The sequence below is a fragment of the Phoenix dactylifera genome, chromosome 10, assembly GCF_051530095.1.
Source record: "Phoenix dactylifera cultivar Ajwa chromosome 10, Ajwa_hap1_PhDact_Kaust_v1.1, whole genome shotgun sequence".
Classification (NCBI taxonomy): domain Eukaryota; kingdom Viridiplantae; phylum Streptophyta; class Magnoliopsida; order Arecales; family Arecaceae; genus Phoenix; species Phoenix dactylifera.
The window spans coordinates 21,962,843-21,984,501 of record NC_143199.1 but is presented as its reverse complement, the minus strand read 5'-3'; the positions used below and the strand labels follow the sequence as shown (position 1 = coordinate 21,984,501).

Here is a 21,659-nt window from a genome sequence, read left to right as displayed (position 1 = left end):
AAAGCAATTCATCAGTAGCACTGAATATAATATCATCTATGTATATTTGAATTATTAGAAGATTTTTATCTTTCTTCTTTAAAAACAATGTTTTATCTACATTTTCTCTACTGAAATCATTATCTGGAAGAAATTTACTTAACTTATCATACCATACCCTGGGTGCTTGCTTTAATCCATATAATGCCTTTTGCAATTTAAATACATGGTTTGGAAATTCATAATTTTCAAATCTAGGAGGTTATTCTACATATACCTCCTCTGATATGTATCCATTTAAGAATGCACTTTTTACATCCATTTGATAAAGTTTAAAATCTATGTAACATGAGCAAAGATTTCATCAAAATCTATTTCTTCTTTCTGATTATAACCCTTAGCTACTAATCTGGCTTTGTTCCTTGTTACTACCCCATTTTCATCTAGTTTGTTTCTAAAGATCCATTTGGTTCCAATGACCTATTATTTTTAGGTCTTTCTGTTAATATCCATACATTATTTCTTTCAAATTGGTTTAGTTCTTCTTGCATTACACTAATCCAGTTTTCATCATTTTCTGCTTCTTCAAATATTTTAGGCTCTAATTGTGATACAAAGGCAAGATAATTATTAATATTTCTTAAAGAAGATCGAGTTCTTATCCTTTGTGATGGATTACCTACTATTAAATCTTTAAGGTGTCCATGCACATACCTCCATTCTTTAGGTAGATCCAGAGGTTATGGTGGACTTTGATCATCTTTCTTTTCTTTCTCATCTTCCTTTGATGTACTTTTTTGTTCTTGAGTTGGTGTATCATGAATGGTTAACTTCTCAAGCTCGAACGTTTCTGTATCATCATCAAAAACACTTTCTTTCCTAGAGGACTCACTGTCAGATTCATCAAAAATAACATTAATTGATTCTTCAACAACCATAGAATTCTTGTTGAAGATTCTGTATGCCCTGCTAGAGGTAGAGTATCCTAGGAAAATATCCTCAACTGACTTGGCATCAAATTTGCTTAAATTCTTCTTACCATTATTTAGAATAAAATATCGACAACCAAAAACTCAAAATTATTTGACAATTGGTTTCTTGTTTTTCCAAAGTTCGTAGGAAGTTTTCTTTGTAATTGGTCGGATTAAAACATGGTTCAAGATATGGCAAACAGTGTTTATAGCTTCAACCCAGAAGTACTTTGGAAGATTTGACTCACATAACATAGTGCCAGCCATTTCTACCATGGTCCTATTCTTCCTTTCAACAACCCCATTTTGTTGAGGCATTTTAGGAGCTGAAATTGGTGAGAAATACCATTTTCATCGCAAAATTCTTCAAAGTACTGATTTTCAAATTCAGTTTCATGATCACTACGAATAGCAACTAAAGTAATATTCTTTTTAGTTAAAATATTTTTGTAAAACTTCAAAAAGGTTGAAAAGGCTTCATTTTTATCTGCAAGGAATGAAATCCATGTATATCTTGAAAAATCATCTATTATTACTAGTCCATACTTTTTGCCTCCTAAACTTTAGTTCTAATGTGTCCAAATAAATCCATGTGGATGAGTTGTAAAGGCCTAGTAGTTGAAACTATATTTTTTAATTTAAAAAATGACCTTATTTGTTTACCCAATTGACATGCACCACAAATTTTATTCTTTTCATAAGTTAATTTTGGCAAACCTTTCACTAACTCCTTTTTGACTAGTTTTAAAATTAATTCCATATTTGTATGACCTAGTCTTCGGTGCCATAACCAACTACTTTCAGATATCTTATCCTCACTGGCAATTAGACATAATCCATTTTTCTTGGCTAGATCATCAAGGTCTACAATGTAAATGTTTCCATGCCGATGTTCTAGGAGTACAATACTATTGTCTTTGGGACTAGTAATTATGCATGCTGAAGATTTGAAAAAAATTCAAAATCTTTATCACAAAATTGACTAATGCTAAGCAAATTATGTTTTAGGCCATAAACCAACAAAATATTATGTATAAACGCAGATGGAGTGATACGGATTTTATCCTTTCCAATAATATAACCTTTGTCGTTGTCACCAAAAGTTACCACTCTCCCATCTTTAGATTCCATAGCGATGAATTGATCCTTGTCACCTGTCATATGTCTTGAACAACCATTATCTGGATACCAAAGTCGATTCCTCTCATTGGTTGTAAGACATACCTGCAAATAAAATCAAGTATCCATTTTAGGTACCCAAGCTATATTGGGTCCTTTAGGGTTAGTGGTTATGGTTTCTTTTGAAACCCAAATTTTCTTAAGTCTTTGTTTACCCTTTTCATTTAACTTGTTGTTATAGTTAAATTTTCTGAAATTACACTCATAGGTTTTATGTCCTATTTTGTTACAACAACAACATATTATGTTATCATTTTTGTATTTGACAAATAAATTCTTTAGATATTTTTGTTTACTATTTGTTCTATATCCTAATCCTGTTTTATTATAAACGGCTCTTTGACTATCTAAGATTATATTTAATTTTGTTGAGCTAAGGGTGAATCTATCTACCAAGGATTTGTATTTTTCAACATTTCTCTTTAGTTCACTGTTTTCTTTAATTAACTTTTCAGCTTCATGAGTTAATATCTCACTTAAAGTTTCATGATTATTAGATAGTTTTAATTTTTCTTCCATAAGAATCTGATTTTCATTTATTACATTTTGTTTTTGTGAATTAGTTTCTTGTGTTCTTCCATAAGATCTAGAAAAGCATCATGCAGTTCATCAACCGTAAAATCACAATCAAGTTTAGCATCTACCTAATCATTATTTGCCATGAAACATATTTGAGTTGTATGTTACTGTTCTTCTTTTTCTGAGCTTGATCCCTCACTTTTACTCCATTCAGTCATGAGAGTTTTCTTCCTTAGTTTCTTTGTCATCCATTTTAATTATGAACAATCAATTTTGAAGTGCCCGGGCTTATTGCATTCGTAACAGATGGGCACATCCCTTTCATTTTCTTTGTCCTCACCTTTTTCTTTGTTGGAGCTGCCTTTAACGAAGGGCTTCCTTTTGTGAAATCTTTTTTTACTCCTCATGAACTTTCTAAATTTCTTAGCAAGTATTGCCATCCCTTCTTCATCGTATCCTTCTTCCTCATCGGAGTCATCTGACTCACTGTATTCTCTAGGGATTGTAGACTTTAATGCAATAGTTTTTCTTTTCTTAACCTCTTCTTTAATGTTCTCCTTCATAGTCAACTCATGAGTCATAAGTGACCCTAAAAGCTCTTCTAGTTGCAGCGTGTTGAGATCCTTTGCCTCCTGAATTGTTGTTTCCTTGGCCTCCCACATTTTTAGTAGAAACCTGAGAATTTTTCGCACTAATTCAGAGTCAGTATATGATTTACCTAAGATTTTAAGTCCATTTATAATATTTGTGAATCTAGTGAACATCTCAATTATGGACTCAGTAAATTCCATTTTAAACAATTCATACTTATGAACTAACATTAATTTTTGACTCATTTACTTGATTTGTGCCCTCATGTGTGACTTCTAACCTATCCCAAATCTCTTTGGCTAAGGTACACATTGAGATCCTATTGAACTCATTTATATCTAAAGAACAGTAAAGGACATTTATGGCTTTAGCATTTAGCTGAGCCAACCTCTTATCGCTATCATTCCAATCCTTTTCAGGTTTAGAAATGATTGTGTCATCTATGCTAATAGTGGGTGTGTGTGGTCCTCTAGTTATGATACTCCACAAATCATAATCTAGAGCTTGAATGAATATCCTCATCCGAGCTTTCCAATATGTGTAATTTGTACCATTAAACAAGTAAGGTCTATTTGTTGATTGTTCATCACTCATAGAACTTCCTACTTGGGCTGCCATGATTTTTTTCTCTTTGATCGTTAGATCAACAACTAATACTACAGAACCTGACTCTGATACCACTTTGTTGCCCAATAGACAACCCAAGGAGGGGGGGTGAATTGGGTTATGAATAATAACTTTAGTTTCTTTTCGAAGTATCAAATGAGATTATGAAAGATTTCTTGATTTTAATCTAAGAGATAAGACTTAACTATAAAGAAAGCAATGGAAACAAGATGCTCAAGGAACCACAACACAAACACAATAACTTTTATAGTAGTTCGGAGCCAACCCCGCTCCTACGTCCACTCCCCAAATTCTTTTGGAAATTCCATAATAATCTTCCTGATTACAGTCAGTTATTTTACAAGCTCATAATATAACTTGTTATTTTCATGAGATTACAACGAACTTGGTCGGTTTTCACAGGATCACCGACTACAACCAAACTAATTGTTTTACCCGGAATTACAATCTAACCTAGTTGGTTTTCCTTAGTTCACCAACCACAACCTATATTGCTGGTTTTACACTGGTTCACCAACCAACCTTGTTCCCCTTAATTCAATCTTTTGATTGAATCAAGTATAATAACAGAACATAAAAGTTATATAGTTATAGCACAATAAAAAATAATATTAAGGAGAAGAAGCTTTCAAACAGATTTTATGTTGAAGTAGGATGTGGCTTCTTCTCTTTTGGATCCTCTCTTGAATATGTTGGTGGTTGAGGATCAGTTAATCAAGCCTTAAATGAGAGGAGTACTTCTGAATTTGATGTTGGAGCAATTACTCCTCTTTTTGCTTTGAGAAAGGCTTCAATCCTTTTTGGTGGATATGAACTTGAATGCTCTTCAGTGGATGCTTTGTTCTTGTCCCCTTTCTCGTTTTAAACACCTTTTAGAGCCTTCTTTTTTGAAAACTAGCCGTTACAAAAGGTGAAAGAGCCATTCTGACTCTACTGTGCAACCTGACATTGTGACCGTTGAGATTGGAGTCGACTCGCGCGACTTGGAGATGACTCGACTGTAGCTGGAGTCGACTCATGTTCTTCAGGTGACGACTCCCCCACTATATCTTTTAAAAGTACTTACCCGGCTATCCTCCAGGAGTCGGCTCGTGACATTCCGGAGTCGACTCCCCACAAGTGGGAGATGGCTCATATCTTTCAAGTGTCGGCTCGATCTTAGAGTGCCAGAAACTAATATTTCTGCCTTTCTTGTCGGAGTCGACTTGCGTCATCTGGTGTCGGCTCGCCAAAAGTTATAGGCGGCTCATGATCTTTAAGTGTCGACTCGATCTCAGTGTGCCAGAAACTAATCTTTCTGCTTTTTCTTATCGGAGTCGACTTGCGTCATCTGGTTTTCCTTGGTTCACTAACCACAACCTATATTGCTGGTTTTACACTGGTTCACCAACCAACCTTCTTCTCCTTAATTCAATCCCTTAATTGAATCAAGTATAATAACAGAACATAAAAGTTATATAGTTACAGCACAATAAAAAATAATATTAAGGAGAAGAAGCTTTCAAAGAGATTTTATGTTAAAGTAGGATGTGGCTTCTTCTCTTCTCGATCCTGTCTTGAATATACTAGTGGTTGAGGATCAGTTAATCGAGCCTTGAATGAGAGGAGTACTTCTGAATTTGATGTTGGGGCAATTACTCCTCTTTTTGCTTTGAGAAAGGCTTCAATCCTTTTTGGTGGATATGAACTTGAATGCTCTTCAATGGATGCTTTGTTCTTGTCTTCTTTCTCCTTTTAAATACTTTTTAGAGCCTTTTTTTTTGAAAACTAGCCGTTACAAAAGATGAAAGAGCCGTTCTGACTCAATTATGCAACCTGACAATGTGACCGTTGAGATTGGAGTCGACACGCGCGACTTGGAGACGACTCGACTGTAGCTGGAGTTGATTCATGTTCTTCAGGTGACAACTCTCCCACTTTATCTTTTAAAAGTACTTATCCGGCTATTCTCCAGGAGTCGGCTCATGACATTCTGGAGTCGACTCCCCACAAGCGAAAGACGGCTCACATCTTTCAAGTGTCGGCTCGATCTTAGAGTGCTAGGAACTAATCTTTCTGCCTTTTCTTGTCGGAGTTGACTCGCGTCATCTGGTGTCGGCTCGCTAAAAGTTGGAGGCGACTCATGATCTTTAAGTATTGACTCGATCTCAGTGTGTCATGAACTAATCTTTCTGCCTTTTTTTATCGGAGTCGACTCGCGTCATCTAGAGTCGGCTCGCCAAAAGTTGGAGGCGGCTCGCGATCTTTATGAGTCGACTCGATCTCAGTCTCGTAGAAAAAACACTCTTCTATTTTTTTCTCGAAGTCGACTCGATAACGGTTGGAGTCGACTCGATGTCAGTTAGGTTGAGAAATAGATCTTCTATCTTTTTGTTGAAGTCGACTCAGTATTAGTCGGAGTCGACTCGGTATCAGTTGGGTTGAAATGAGTCTTCGGTGTTTTCTCTGGGGTCGACTCAATCTCAGATGGAGTCGACTCGCACTCTGAACTCGATAATTTTGCTTTCAGCCAGTCTATCAGGAGTCGACTCGCCCACCTGGGTGTCGACTCGAGGTCGTGCTAGATACAATCTTTTGTGACAGAGTCGACTCACAAAATCTTGGAGTCGAATCAAGTTCAGGGTAAGATAAAAATGGTTCCAAACATTATAATAATTGATCTTTTTAATCCTGAACCACTTTCTAAGTCATCCTAATGTATATAGCAGCATATTTTATGAAACACTCACTTGAATTCATTAGTATAATATGAAATATACTCAAGTATTTTGGGATCATCAAAATCAAATGAGAGAACAACAATCACTCAACACACTTGTTGCCCAAATGTGACAACCCAAGAGGGGGCGGATGAATTGGGTTTTTCAAATTTTAACTCTTAATAGTGCAGCAGAATGAAATTAATTTAAGTACTTTGCAGAAATATAAAACTCAAAAATAAAGATAATGGTCACACACACAAAGACACAAAGTTTTATAGTGGTTCGGTGCACTTCAAAGCACATGTTAGAAGTATGCCCTAGAAGCCAATGTGGCTGACGCATATTTATAATTTGGGGTATAAATTTGTAATTTGACACTTATTAATAAACAAGATTGGGCAATTTATTTTTCATTCATGTTTGTATGAGTCCATGAATCGTCCAAGAAATTAATAGATGATGACACATAATTTCAAGAAGTTGAGAATTTGAGGCATGTGTCATTAGGAATTCATTTCTAAATGCTCCTGATCGATGGATCCATCACGAGGGACGGTGATCGATCTGCTGAGATAAGTGCACAGACACTTAGTCAGATGGACGAGTCTCGAGTCCACGGTGTAGAGACACTGGAGTGATTATGCAAGTACTTGTTAGAGAACAAGGTACTGAGCGTGACCAAAGATAGTAGTCATATGGATGTCTATCCACTCGTCAGTGACTACTTATGCTGCAGTTGTATGACTGGTCCTTTGACCTGCGATGCCTCAGCTATTCACTGTGAGGTTGCTGTAGTTTGACGAGCATGTGAACTTAGGCCCTAGTCATTCGGGTCCTTGTAGTGGAAATTGGCTGCAGTAGGTTCATTTTGGAATAGGGTTGCATCTAGATGAGATCTATCGACCTTGATAGATTAGAAGTGATCCTATGTAATTTATGAGACTGAGTTCGATAAATTCCTGGCCAAATTTTTTGAAAAAAGAGTTTTCCATATCTTGAACTGGAAGTTGTATAAATTTGACATATGACAGACGATGGAATTTGACGGAATATATATAACCTCCGTCACGTCGGGATCCATGATAAAGGGACTGTATCATACGCTAACTGCACCAAGAGGTTCAGATATTTCATTCTGCTGAGTTGCCACCACATACTGCTAGGTGTCACTAGTAGATTGTGAGACTCGAAGGCATTCACTTGGTGATCAGTGAACCCTAAGAGTAGAACTGAAATCGTTTCAATCCACTGAAAAGAGTTTCAGTGATATGAAGATGGAGATCTCAATATTTCTCACTACCAGTCAGAATAGAACCTACGGGATCACACACATAGAGGATTTAATTAGTCAGACTATCATAATTGTGATTTGGAATCATAATAGAAATCAATCATCAATATGATTGGTGATTGAATTAACCCACTAAGTGTTAGTGAGTTAATGAAAAAAGAATTAAGTGGAATTGATTGCAATTGGATTACAATTGGGCTGATTTAATGAGCCAAATCAAATTGGGTTCGATCCAAATTGATTTGGGTTCATGATTGGATCAATTTGATTAAACCAAAGTTTGTGCGGATTTTAAAGACCATATGTCGTCGTAGGATGAATATGACTGAAGTCATGTTTACACTATGCAGACTTTAAAGTCCACATGGCGTCGTAGGATGCATGCTCCCAAATCAATTAATTCTCCTAATGAGATTAGGAATCCTAATGTGATTAGAAAATTAATCAACTGATTAAATAGACACATGTCATGCATCTATGAGCACAAGGATTGGACACTTGGCATTAATCCAAGGGTGGGTTATAGTCCCATACTCCTAATAAGATTAGGAGGAGCCCTAAACCCAATCTATAAAAGGGTAGCAAGGAAGAAGTTATGAATGAATTCTCTCCTCTTCCTCTCCACGCCTCCTCTTCTTTCTTTCTCCTTCTCCACGGCAGCAAGGGGTCTTCATCCTCCTCTTCTTCCACGGTAGCAAGGCAAAGAAGATCCACGTGCAAGGTTCCTCCTTCCTCTTCCTCCATCGCGTGCAAGGTTGAAGAAGAAAGGGTTCTTCTTTAAGGAGGTATGTTGCAGATTTTTATCTTCTAATCTATATGATAGTCATGAGAGGTCTTTGCAAGGAGCTAGCACTCCGGTAAGATCCTATCTTAGATGATTAGATCCTCGTGTGGATACCTGTAGAGGCCGAACAATTGTGTGGCTCAAACAAGAGCCTAGATAGATCATCAAGCTGCGGTATTTTTCACCTGCAGAATTTTTGAAGATGAGATCTTCAAATTAATTTCTTCTGATTTTAGTTTCAGTTTTATGAATCTTAATCAACCTTCCTCAGATCCTAATCTCCCCTCCCTAATGAATTCAAAGATCTTCTGGATTTGGATCCAGAAAATTTTTTGAATTCTACGATCCGAGGCGCGTTCATGCGATGAATGACGTTCCGTTGAATTCCGCTGCGAACGTCGCATCGAACGGGGAGTAACTCAGCAGCACCTACGTCCACTCCCCAAGATTTTTCTTGAGAATTCACTATAATCTGTCTGATTACAACCGGATTGTTTTTCCGGACTCAAAATCCAAATCTTACAATTAGTTTTACGGGATCACCAATTAAACATATCCGTTGGTTTTGCAGGCTCACCAACAAACCTAACCGTTAGTTTTACGGGCTCACCAACAAACCTTTATCCCCAAGTTTCAATACTTGAAACTTGTTACAAACAAATGTAAAGAAATTGATATGTATACAAAATAACTATTGCTCAATTTGAAATAAAAGCAAACTTAGTAAGTTGAGCAATGGTTGATTGCGCTTTAGATTTTTGCCGATGAGAAAATGGCGTCGTGTAGAGCTGGAGCTTTGACTATTGATGGATCTCTCTTTGAATGCTTTTCTAATTTGCTCAGCTCCTTGCTCTAATTCAGTTGCTCACAGAAAAATAAGCTTTCTTTTTGGCTCAAGCTTTTGATTGCTTTCTTTGAATACTCTTTTTCTCACTTCTTTTTTTTTTCCTTCTCATGATCCCAGTTGAATCCTTTGTTTCTTATAGTCTCTGAGAAGGAGGGAGTACATTACTAGCCGTTAGACACAAAAATATAGTTATTACTAACATTTTCCCTCCGTACTGTTCTTCTGAAAATATAGCCGTTAGAGCTGCCAGTCGATTTGGAGTCGATTCGTGTAAACTTGGAGTCGGCTCGGCTGGACCTGGAGTCGCGTGAACTTCTGAGGTGTCGACACGAGTTCGGATCCTCAAAAATTGATCTTCTATCATTTATCGATGGAGTCGGCTCGAGATTTGCTAGAGTCGACTCGACTAACTGTTCTTCTGAGCTTGCTTTTTGTTCTTCCCTTTGAGTGAGTCGGCTCGAAGATTCTTGGAGTCGACTTGGACACTGTTCATCCAAAAATCGGATTTCTATCTTTTTCTTAGGGAGTCGACTCGATATTTCCTAGAGTCGACTCGGCCACTGTTCATCCGAAATTCGGATTTCTATCTTTTTCTCAGAAAGTCGACTCAATATTTTCTGGAGTCGACTCGGCCATTGTTCATCCAAAATTCCGATTTCTATTTTTTTTCTCAGGGAGTCGACTCGATGTTTTCTGGAGTCGACTCGACCACAATTCATCCGAAATTCGGGTTTCTATCTTTTTCTCAAGGAGTCGACTCGATATTTTCTGGAGTCGACTCGATATTTTCTGAAGTCGACTCGGCCACTGTTCATCCGAAATTCGGATTTCTGTCTTTTCTGAGAGTGTCTCAGAGAGTCGACTCGAGCTTCCAATGAGTCGACTCAACCACTATTTCTGACTTTTGTTCTTTAGCCCATTTTGAAGGGAGACGTCTCTTGATTCTTTGGAGTCAACTCGCACTTTGCTCGAGTCGACTCGAGCTCTACATGAGTTGGCTCCTGAGCGTGCCAGAAGTGTGTCACTTGTCCTATTTGTGCCAGAGTCGACTCAAACCCTACTTGAGTCGACTCAAGGACTGTTCCTTGGCCATTAACTGATCCAAAGTGTTTTCATTTTAATCCTTACTAATTTATCTTGAATCATTTCGATATTTTTCTAAAACACTAAACATAAAATCATTAGTAAAATAATATATTCTCAATGGCTTTGTAAACATCAAAGTCTCAAAAGGATCAGCATATACATATTTATATTGGTGACCAAGTACAGAAATTCTTACGTCAATTGCAATCCAACCCAACTACAATGCTACCAATCCACACCTAACATATTCAGTCAATTTAATATCAATATAAAACCAACTTATCCCTTATCAATCACTCGCCATATTAATGAATCAATTAATCAATAATTACCTAAATTTAGACTTATAAAGTTTGAATTACCCATATTCCCTATCCATCTTTAATTGAAAATTAAAATAAATAAAGGGTTAAGGCCTTACTTCAATTTAGAACTAAGTGTAGAATTTCGTTGGGCTTCTTTCTATTCGGATGATTGCACCTCCATATAAAATAAGGGCTAACTATAAAAATAGATTTGCATAGAAGAAAGTAGGATGCCAGCTAAATAATAGCGCCCAATTGTTCGAATCAATTGCATACGTAACTCAATCCATCTAATCAAGAAACATATATCCAATTAAGAAAAGAATAATAGATCAGGGGTTATCAATTATGGGCCCAATAGTAACTGACAATAGTCGAGATGAAAGAAGGATAGGGTGGACTAGGTAGCAGTGTCTGACGATCCGAGTCGGTCTGCTCAAGCCAATCAAACTAGTCAACTCATGAAACAAGAATCGGATCAATAATATAGGTAACACAATAGAGATTAGTGATGATAAAATTCAACGGTGCCTAATCGCCCAAATCAGTCAAAACAATGTTTTCCAAATAATCAAATCAAGGAATAGGTATCAAATACGACAAGGGTAGCATGCTAGGTTGCTGATGGTGGGGGTCCATGGAGGGCTAGCAAATACTAAAGTGAAGGCTAGCACGATGGGCGACCACAGCAACACTAGTCCGGGACTCTTTACTGGGGTTAACCTAGGCCACAGAAAACATCTGGGACCCCCTTTTAGGTCCATTAAACCATGCAAAGAGAGAAAAAAAGAGAAAAAAATAAAGAGAGAGATAAAAGAGAAAAAGAGAGAGGAGAGAGAGAGAAAGAAAAGAGGGTTCTCTTCTTCTTCCCCAAAATAGGAGAGAGCCTGTCTCTCCCTTTCCTCTTCGGATCAGAGGGGTGGCAACCCAAGGTGGACGGCTCCAGTGGCGATGACCCAGTGCAATCCCTCCACCAAAGCATCATCAGCGACGGTGGTCGGCCGGCGCAAAGAAGAAGAAGGGAAGAAGATCAATCCACACCAATCACCATCAAACTCATCAATTAGACCCTTTATCGTGGTTGTCTCCCCAATCTATAGCCACATGATCATAGGGGTCCCCAGGGGCAGCACAACTCAACCAAATCTGGCGGCTGATGGCAACGGGACTCTAAAAAAATGGGGTTGAAATAAGGTACCCTATTTTGAAAGGTATTCCAATGATTTGTTGGCCCAAACCCAACCAAAGATGGCAACAAAACAAGAAAAATGAGAGAAAGACTGACGACAATTACCTCGGTCCGGCGAGGCGATCCGACAGCTCTTTCCAGCAAAAAATCAAGGAAAGAACTCGGTGAAAGGTTGTGAATTCAATGATGATTCCTCATGTGGTAGAGTTTAATGGAGGGGGAGGAGGATCTTTAATAAAGGAATCCTAGAGTTCTGGATAAGCTTGGATTGCCCTAGGAGTCTTTGATTCCGTCGGAATCGAGAGAGGAAGAAGACTCCAACCGGAGTCTCTTCTCTGCCTACCTCGTGCCACAGAGCATGATTGGCCATGGGCCTGGGTATCTTTAGACTAGCCCATAAGCCCAATGATCTAGGCTGCTACACTTGATCACTTTCTCTTGGTTACCGATGTCAATGGAGGCTAATAACCTGCTACTATGATGTGAAATTGAACCAAAATATAAGGTATAAATATAAAAAAAATATTCCAATAAATCATTAGGTTTGGTTTGGACTCCAAAATTAGACCAAAAAGTCTTATCAGATCGAGTTTATTTTTAGGTAGATCCATGCTGAAAACCTGGAATATAACCCAATTATATGCATATATACAAATGTATGCATATAAATACTTGCACACATAAATATATTAATACATACCTATGTCTATGTCTATGTATGTATTTATCAATTTTTATTTATAAAAGAAAAGGTCAAAAAGAGGAGTTAAATTGTAACATATTTTAATCCATCAAATCCCTATCCTATCATTTGTGGTAGTCCTTTTACAAACAATTATTGTGGTTTAATATTTATATTGAGCTTGATTATTATATAATCTTTTTTATGCTTCATGTCCTATCTTTACATGGATACTTAAATAACAAAAGGAGTAGTTGAATAGAAACCCTCTTTTATATATAATTTTGAGTAAATTATAAAAATCTTTCTGAGATTAGGATTAAATTACACTTACACCCAATAGTATGAAAATCCTACTACAAATATTTAGGTTTTTACTAATAAAAAATATAGTCATAAAATCTTTTACTTTCTTCATTAAAAGATTTTAGTAACTAAAAATATTCATCGCTAGGTGGTCACTAAAGGCCGCATGGCTAAAACTTTTAGTAACGAAAATATAAAATCGACAAAAGAACTATTATATATAGTGATGAAATGCAAATGGTTGTTCAAGACAAATATTAATGATGATTTTGTTTGTGCAAAAGACTAAAAAATTATCATTAAAGAGCCTAAAAATGATGACTTGATAAGGAATTAATGACCAAAAATGAGTTTTAATGAGATTTTATGCCATCGTTAAAATTAATGAGCTCGCCAGGCTAAGGGTTCAAATTCATTCAAATCTAGTCACAAGCACCACAATTGGTTTGTAGTTAGTCTCCATGAACCTATGTTGCAGTGTCCCCTAGTCCATATAGGTCATGAGCTAAGTCCACTCTGATACCATTATATCATACTCCCGACCCAAGTTCATAACCGAAAGTTCTGTCAATCACCACATACTCATAGAAAACCCTCCTTACAAGTATGCAAGGCATCGCAATATAATATCATAAATATGCGGCGAAATAATTTAACTAATAATTGACAAACTTTATTTCAATAACTAGCTCAATATTTAAAAGTCTCACGATTCTAACAATATTTTAGAATAGTACATTAATTTAAATAAACTCAAATATAAGATAATTTGTGCTTACTAGTCACTCTTCTATATTAAAAATTCCGATCGGGCTAATTCTCTGAATCTGTCAAATAATAAAAAATTGTATAATGAGCTAGACACCCCAATAAGCAATGGTCACTTTACCTAAACAAATTAAGCAATAAAATAGATAATAATTTATAAAAAATAAGCATATATGGAGTACTAATATATGAATCAAATATTTCTTAAAATATTAAATTTTGTTCATGAATTCAAAATTTTTCAAATATCAATTTTATCCTATCAATTCTGAGTTATGACCATATCATCCTATGGTCGAGTCATAACACTTACTAATCTTCTTACGGTGAGCTATGCATCATCTTGCAGCAAAAATCCTTCAAAACCATTGGCCTGCTGGTAGTATGTCGCTAATCATTTTGGACACAACCTTCAAGACAAATCATATGCTAACATATTAACCCCCATTAGAGGGGCCTTCAATATAGCCAGGTCGAAATTCAAATAGTTGTAGGTTTCATATTTCAGTTCTAAAATCATGCAGTGTCAAAATCAATCAATCATATCCATAATAAGATCATATATCGTCATAATATTCCAAAATATTTTTTGTAATAATATACTATCTATCAAATTCATGTATCATGAATAATACCAATTAAAAGACATTTTAATAATTATTAATAAATTTAGAAAAAGTGAAATTTACTTATCTTGCGAAAGCAATTCAGCTAATAGATCCAATTAATTCCAAAAATTCTTCACAGAGCCTAATATCCAAAAATTATACTTTTTATTAAAATTTTATCATAATTATAAAAACTTTAAATTCCAACATCCATGCAAGACTAACCAAGCAAGAGTGCCTGACATTCTAGTCGGTTTGATCAAAATAAAATTTATCGAATCATGCTCGAACTAGGGCATGGATAGTTCAACAAATATTGGAGCGATCAAATCTAACAATGTTTGACAGAGGGTAGGGTGGGGGCTGACACGCCATCCGACGATCTTGGATTAGGACCCCTTATTAGGGTCAATTCAAAATTACTGTGAAGAGTCCCTATTGGATCCAACTACCCTAAAGAGAGTAGAGAGAGAAAGTCTAGATAGAGAGAGAAATAAGAGAGAGAAAGAAAGGGATAGGCGTTCTCTCCTCTTCTTCTTCTTCTTCTTCTTTCTTTCTTTCTTCTCTTTGGTAAATAGGGGAAGGAAGAGGGTGGACCAGTGGCTTACCATGGTGGTCCGATGAGGTGGCAGCCAGAGATAGTGGCCAGCAGCGAAGAGTGACCAGCGGCGATAGCCAGCCGGCAAAATTCAACCCAAAAATAGGCCCCGAGGACAGTAATTGTTGGCTCGATTGTCCTTGGATCCTAGCTCGCTTGCCGACATCTAGGGGTCTCGCTTCGACCAGGGCAGAGCAGGGAAGGGCTGCGGCTCTCGACAACAAACACTGGTGGTGGCGGTGGTCGAAAAATAGGAAAGAAGGACCGATAAAAATAGAGGATGTGAAACATAAGATTTTTCGGTCAATTTTTGGTGGGTTTCTTGGCCGGCAAGCGGTCCTATCACAATAAGAAGAAAAGTCGAAGGTAGATCCGAGCTTTACCTTACTCTGGCGAGCTCTCCGACCTTGAGTTCCAATGAGCACGATGAATCCAAGCCATGGACTCGATGGGAGAAAAGAGGTGATGGTGATCGGCGATCGTCGGTGGTGCTTGAAGAAGAGTTGGGAGGGCTTTATATAGCAGTGGAGGCTAGGCTTATCCTAGCCTCCGACGAAGTTTGTGGTGGAGGAGGACGTTTCCTCCTCCACGGATTTCTACTAGGGCTCTATCCTTTTTTGACTGAAACAGGCCTTCGGGCCACTGTTTGGGCACCTGGCTGGGCCAACAGACCGGCCTAATAAGGCCAGGACTCACAAGTAATTTGACCAATATTGATTTTGACACCAAAATTATGACAATATAATATATCATCACTGAAAATATAGACTTTTATTAACCACTCTACAAGTTTGTCACTAAAAGCATATATCCATAATGACTATTTTAAAATATCATCACTAAAGATATAGTTTTAGCGATAAATCATAAAATCATCATTAGTGAGTTGACCAAAATTGATTGTGGTGCCAAAATTATTTTTCTACCTTAAAAAAGTTCTATTTAATAATATTTTTTTGTGATAAAATAAAAATAGTCACAAGAGATATATATTTTGTGATAGTATTTCTTTTTGTCATTAAAGATATAGTACAAAATGATTTGTTGTGACCACTCTTATTTTTGTCACTAAATATAGAGCTTTTTGTAACCAGAATTTTATTTCGTCGCTAAAAATTCATCATTAAAATTTTCAATTCTTATACGCTTATCCTCTTGATGTTTATTTTTATCCAATACTTTAACCCACAACTTAATAAAACGTTGGTCAAACCGATAAATTTAAATAGGAACCAAATGTCATATCTGAAAAATTTTAAAAATGATCAAATAATTTTATGTGACATACCCTAGAATATAAGAAAATGTATGTATCCTTCTTAGCTTCTCCTCACTCAAGAGCAATTTTGACTTTTGACATGAGGTAAATGGATTCACTAACGCCATTATTTAATTAGGTTTAAATGTATATTTTACACATTACTCGGTGTCAGTATAATAAACGTAAATCTCATACGATAATTTACTCTATAATTTTTATATTTTTATATGATTTCTTTAGTGTTCACAATTTTTGAGGTACTATCTTGGATATATTGAATAATTAGAAATATAATTTAAATATATATTTAAATAACTTATTGAATAACCTGATTCCTACTTGAAACCCAGCTTAATACCCGACCTTTGTTAGGCCCAATATCGGACATAGATATAGAATTTTAATTGGGTTTGGATTTGGATTTGAATCTGGCAAAAATATTTTGCATTTGGTAGTCTTTCTACAATATATTTGTTATGGTATAATATTTATATTAAACTTGATTATTGTATAATCTTTTTTGTGCTTCATGTCTTTTCTTTGAATGAAAACCTAGCGCGAAAGTAACTGTTGAATAGATACCCTCTTTTAGATATAATTTTTTATATTTTTATATCAATTTTCTTGTTCATAGTTCATGAGGTAGCATTTTGGATGTATTGAATAAAAAAATATAATAAAAATGTAGTTAACTAGCTTATTAAATATCTAATTTCTACCCGAATCCAACTCAGTACTCAATCTGTTTTAGGTCCAATATCGAGCATGGGTATAGAGTTTTAATTGGGTTTGAGTTGGGATTTGTATCTAATAAATTTATTTTGGGTTTAGGTTTGAATATGTTCAAACTCAATCCGAACATGACCTGCTAACCCCCCACTATTGATTAGTTTTGAGCAAGATTTCAACAATATTTTGAGTAATCGTGTAATAAAAAATTCACAACATCAACGTCCTATACAAGCAAACCCTTTGATATTTTAAATTGGAATTTCCTTGTTGTAATAAAATAACAATCATTACCTGTCCACTTTAGATTAGGTTTCTTTTGAAATTAGCAACAGGTTTCTATAACAATGTTATCTATTGTAATGACCATCCCTCAAAATCATTATTGGCCGTTATAAAATTATAATACATCTTATTTGCTATCTTATTCAGCTTTGAACTTTTTGCTATTAAAATGATAGATGTCATTATGGTGATCATACTCAATAGTTTTTAATAGCCCTAGGGTTTTTTATTTTCCTGGGCCACTTAGACCGATGTTTATGAATACAGATAATGGCGATCTTTATACTGTTGTTTCTTCTTTAATTGATAACATCATCTGGAGCAATGCATTCTTTACAAAAGATTTCGGTACTGATATCAAACAGCTAGTGAGTGAGAATTTTTGCCCTTTCTCTTACTTAAGCTTGTGATAGGTGAGATTGAATGGGATCTTCTAACAAATATTCAGTCCTGTGACACTGAAAGAAGAGATGCTTGGCACCTTCTAACAATAAGGCCACACAGAGCACAGGAAGGATCTAGTGTTAAAAACAAGATATTGATGGAGTACCATAGCTCTATGAATTTGCAACATGCCTCTCTTCTAGACAATTTACATAGGATCTACCTCCCCCTAGTTTTATTAAGCTTAATATTGATGGCTCCTTTATCTCTCTACCAATAGGTTAGCCAAGAGATAGATGTTGAAATTGTTGTGCTAACATGATTCTTAATCATCGATATTATTATTATGTACATGTATGCATATATGTAGATATTTTGTAGAAGAATCTGTAGTATACTAGAGTAGTCTAGAAGGAAAAATGAAAAAGTCTCATGGGAGGATGAAGAGTTGTACCGAAAAACGAACTGGCGCAAGAATTTGCTGCATTTATATCCATCGGGTATAAGCCACCATTATACTAAAAAAAAAAAAAGGTGCAAGAATTTCTAAGGAAAATATCTTGAAATTAGGATATTGATGAAAATCTCTGGAAAGCTCTTCATTAATATGTCCAGAAAAGGTTTAGAGCTTTCTCTAAGATAGATATATATATATATATATATATATATATATATATATATATATATATATATATATATATATATATGTTAAGTAAGAAAGTGGTAAGCTACTAACTATAATAATATCTTCAAATGAACGCTTTGCTTTCTTAAATACCCATAAACTCCATGGGAGATTGTGCACGACCATGTTACCACTGCCAGACTTTTGTCAACTCGCTAAGTTCCAATCACGAGGCTCATGGATGCTTGTAAATGTTTACTAGGTGTCCGTCAATTATGTCCTCTAAGAAGCAAATCAGGCTCCTAACTCACTTAACTCGCTCGCTGGCAGGGGACATCGGTCGGCGATTTTATTATGGTTTGGGAGGGACTTAGTTTTCTTCTAGATCATGGCACCTCATACACTAGGATCACTCTCAGTGTAGTACCTAGAGAGAAAAGGATCCTATCTTTGTTGTGAAAGAAGAATTTATTTTTCTTCATACGAATTCACTGTTGGACCGCACAATGGCCAAAAATTTAAAATACTTTAAAATCGGCACAGAATGTGACTCAACAGTCAACATTGTAGAAAAAGATCAATTATTTATTTACGCCAAAGATACAACCCGAATCAAAAAATTTTGTAAACTGTAGCACTTGTTTTAAACTCCATGAATGCAAATAAAATAGAGAGAGTGTGTGCGTTGGTTTTTCCATGTCACATAAAATGTTATTAGGCTCTTTTACCAAAACAATTCGGTAATGATCATAAATTGTAGCTAATCAAAGAAAGAAACACAGCTTTAGTGTGAAAAATAGCAGCGTGGATTTAAAACCTAACAGATTTTTAATTACATAAACTTGCTCTCCCTATTCATGGCTCCTACATATTAATCACTGAATCAATACCTAAAAAATTACAAACAAAAAAATCCTCAATCTTTACTCTACCAATCCATCAAACGACCATAAATATCGGAAAAATCCAGCCACCAAGCGCCCAACTCACGCAAACCGGAGAACCAGACCCAGCATACTCGCCAATACCACCACCGACACCCTTTCAGACCCCACCATCTTCTGCGATAGAAGTTAATGCAAAAAAGTTCAAAAGTATTTGTAAATAAGTTTTTAATATAGAATAATATTATTCCAGGAAATAAAGGAAAGGGAAAGCGGCGGGAGAAATAATTTACCGTGGCTGACGAGATGGTGGAGTAATAACCGGTGGACGAAGCCCCCGGCGAGTGCGGCCCGGCGCCGCCGCTACTGGCGGTGGGGGCGGTAGAATTGCCGGCCGGGGCCTCCGCGACTCCAAGATGGTAGGCAGGGGAGCCGTCGGGCTTGAAGAGGCCGTAGTGGCGCTCGGAGGCGGGACCGGGCTTGAGGTTCTCGTTGAAGAGGGCGAAGACGTAGACGTGTAGCGGCGCCCCGGGGGCCATCGGGGTCCCCTTCCCCTCCGCCACCATCCGCATCAGGTTGCCGTTGTACCTCCTGGCGTTCTCCGCCGTGGCCCCGACCTCGTCCTCGTCCCCCGCCGACGGCCATCCCGTCTCCGACACCCTCACGTCGACCCCCTTCCCCCCGCCCGCCGCTGCGATCGCCGCCCGGACGGCGTCCACCTGGGCGTGCAGCATGTTGTCGTAGCGGAGGCCAGATCCGGGGTCCACCACGCCCTGGTTGGGCTGGAAGAGGACGTAATCGAGGGTCACCCGCTTGGGGTCGGCCTTGTATGCGAAGTAGGGGTACGCGTTGATGAGGAACGGGGATCCTGTCTTGGATAAGAAGGAGAGGAGGGGGGTGACGTAGGGGAGGAGATCGCGGCGGAAGGCGCCGGCGGAGGGGGGGAAGGAGGTGGAGAGGACGGCGAGGGAGTGCGCAGTGGTGACGGCGACCTGGCGGTCGAGGCCGAGGGCGGCGAGGGCGGAGTGGACGGACTGCATCGCCGGGAGGAGGGACTGGGTGAGGGCGGAGTCATTGCCGGAGAGGACCTCGTTGCCGACGGTGACGGCGGCGATGCGGGTACGGGGGAGGTGGGGATAGAGGTTGGCCTTGACCCAGGCGAGGGCGGTGGCGGGGTCGCGGACCTTGGGGACGAGGCGGTCGGGGAGGCCCACCACGAACTCGACGCCGGTGTCGGCGAATGCGCGGAGGACGCGAGGATCGGTGTCGTAGAGCTTCACCCGGCCCACGCCGAGGGGCCGGAGGAGGCGAATCACCGCCTCCGGCGACGGGAGGTTGTCGGCGACCTGGCCGTAGTTTATGCCAATCGCCGCTGACGAGGAATTGGAGGCGGAGGACGGAGAGATCGCCAGGAGGAATAGGATGAAGGGGATCAGGGAATGGACGGCCATTATTGAATCTCACGCGCTAGCACGGACGGGGAGGGAGAGAAGGTGAGTATGGTGTAGTGCGCGAGCGAGCAAGGCTGAGGGGGAGCAGTGGGAGTGGGAGGACTATAATAACCGGTATTTGGGCCGTGACGCCGTCAGATCTAACGAAGGAAAAAGAGGAGACGAGAGACTGTTTGTCGGTTTTTTCAGCCGTTTTCGCGTTAGTGCGCTATTTTCGCACCTACTTATCTTCCTTTCGAACAATTTTTTTAAAATTATGCGGTTATCTTTTTAACAAAAAAAATATGCGGTCATTAGAAGATTAGCGCCTGGACCACACCTTTTATTTATTTTTTTTGGTACAATTGTTGCTCATCCTACTCTGATATAGATGCAAACAGCAAAATCAAGAGCTACAATCTGGCATAATTGTGAAGGAAAATTCTCTGATGTATCCAGAGGACCTCATCGGAGTGCTGTGCTGCATAGGAAGCGATCCAGTCGACGGCCCTATTCACCATCCAATACACGTGCACTGCTTGAAAGGCATTGTAATCTCACACCATCCACTGAATATCGTCGAGTAGAGAGTTTCCATCCTCCCCTGCCTCTCCTCTCGTATCCAGTCGATCAACGTGGCCGAATCTTCCTCGAGGATAATATGCTCCGCCCTCAGTCTCTATCTTGCATAGGAGATACATTCCTATGTTGCTCTGAGCTCCGCCCCTATAACTATCAGTCCATTGGTGTGTCGCCCTCCTGCAGCAATAATTTATGAGTCATAACTTCTGATCACAAAGCCCACATCTGTTCTGTCTCCATCACCGAAGGATAGGAAAACAAGGACAGATATGGGCACTATATCATAATATTTCTGTCCATTTCAGATAAAACCCTCATAGCAGCCCTAGTAATCACATCTGTCCAAGCCTTTACTTTTTTTTTACAGAGAGCCCAAAGTTCCTGGGAAAGATAAAATTCTCTTAAAGCAAAAATAAAAATAAAAAAAATCTCACGGTATCCGTACTC

The 21,659-nt window shown here is 38.1% G+C and overlaps 1 protein-coding gene across 2 annotated transcripts; it reads right to left on the bottom strand.

The window, feature by feature from the left end:
- Positions 1-19,099: 19,099 nt before the first annotated feature.
- Positions 19,100-20,747, bottom strand: LOC103695686 (Glycosyl hydrolase superfamily protein). 2 transcript variants are annotated; one of them, XM_008777068.6, is made up of 2 exons: positions 19,494-20,747; positions 19,100-19,377 (listed from the first exon to the last, which is right to left on the bottom strand). In XM_008777068.6, exons 1-2 carry the CDS (start codon positions 20,649-20,651, stop codon positions 19,303-19,305), a joined length of 1,233 nt encoding a protein of 410 aa, XP_008775290.4. In that variant the 5' UTR covers positions 20,652-20,747; the 3' UTR covers positions 19,100-19,302. The 2 variants fall into 2 exon arrangements, with proteins under 2 accessions (XP_008775290.4, XP_026656417.4); XM_026800616.4 differs by having other exon boundaries at positions 19,100-19,374.
- Positions 20,748-21,659: the final 912 nt, after the last annotated feature.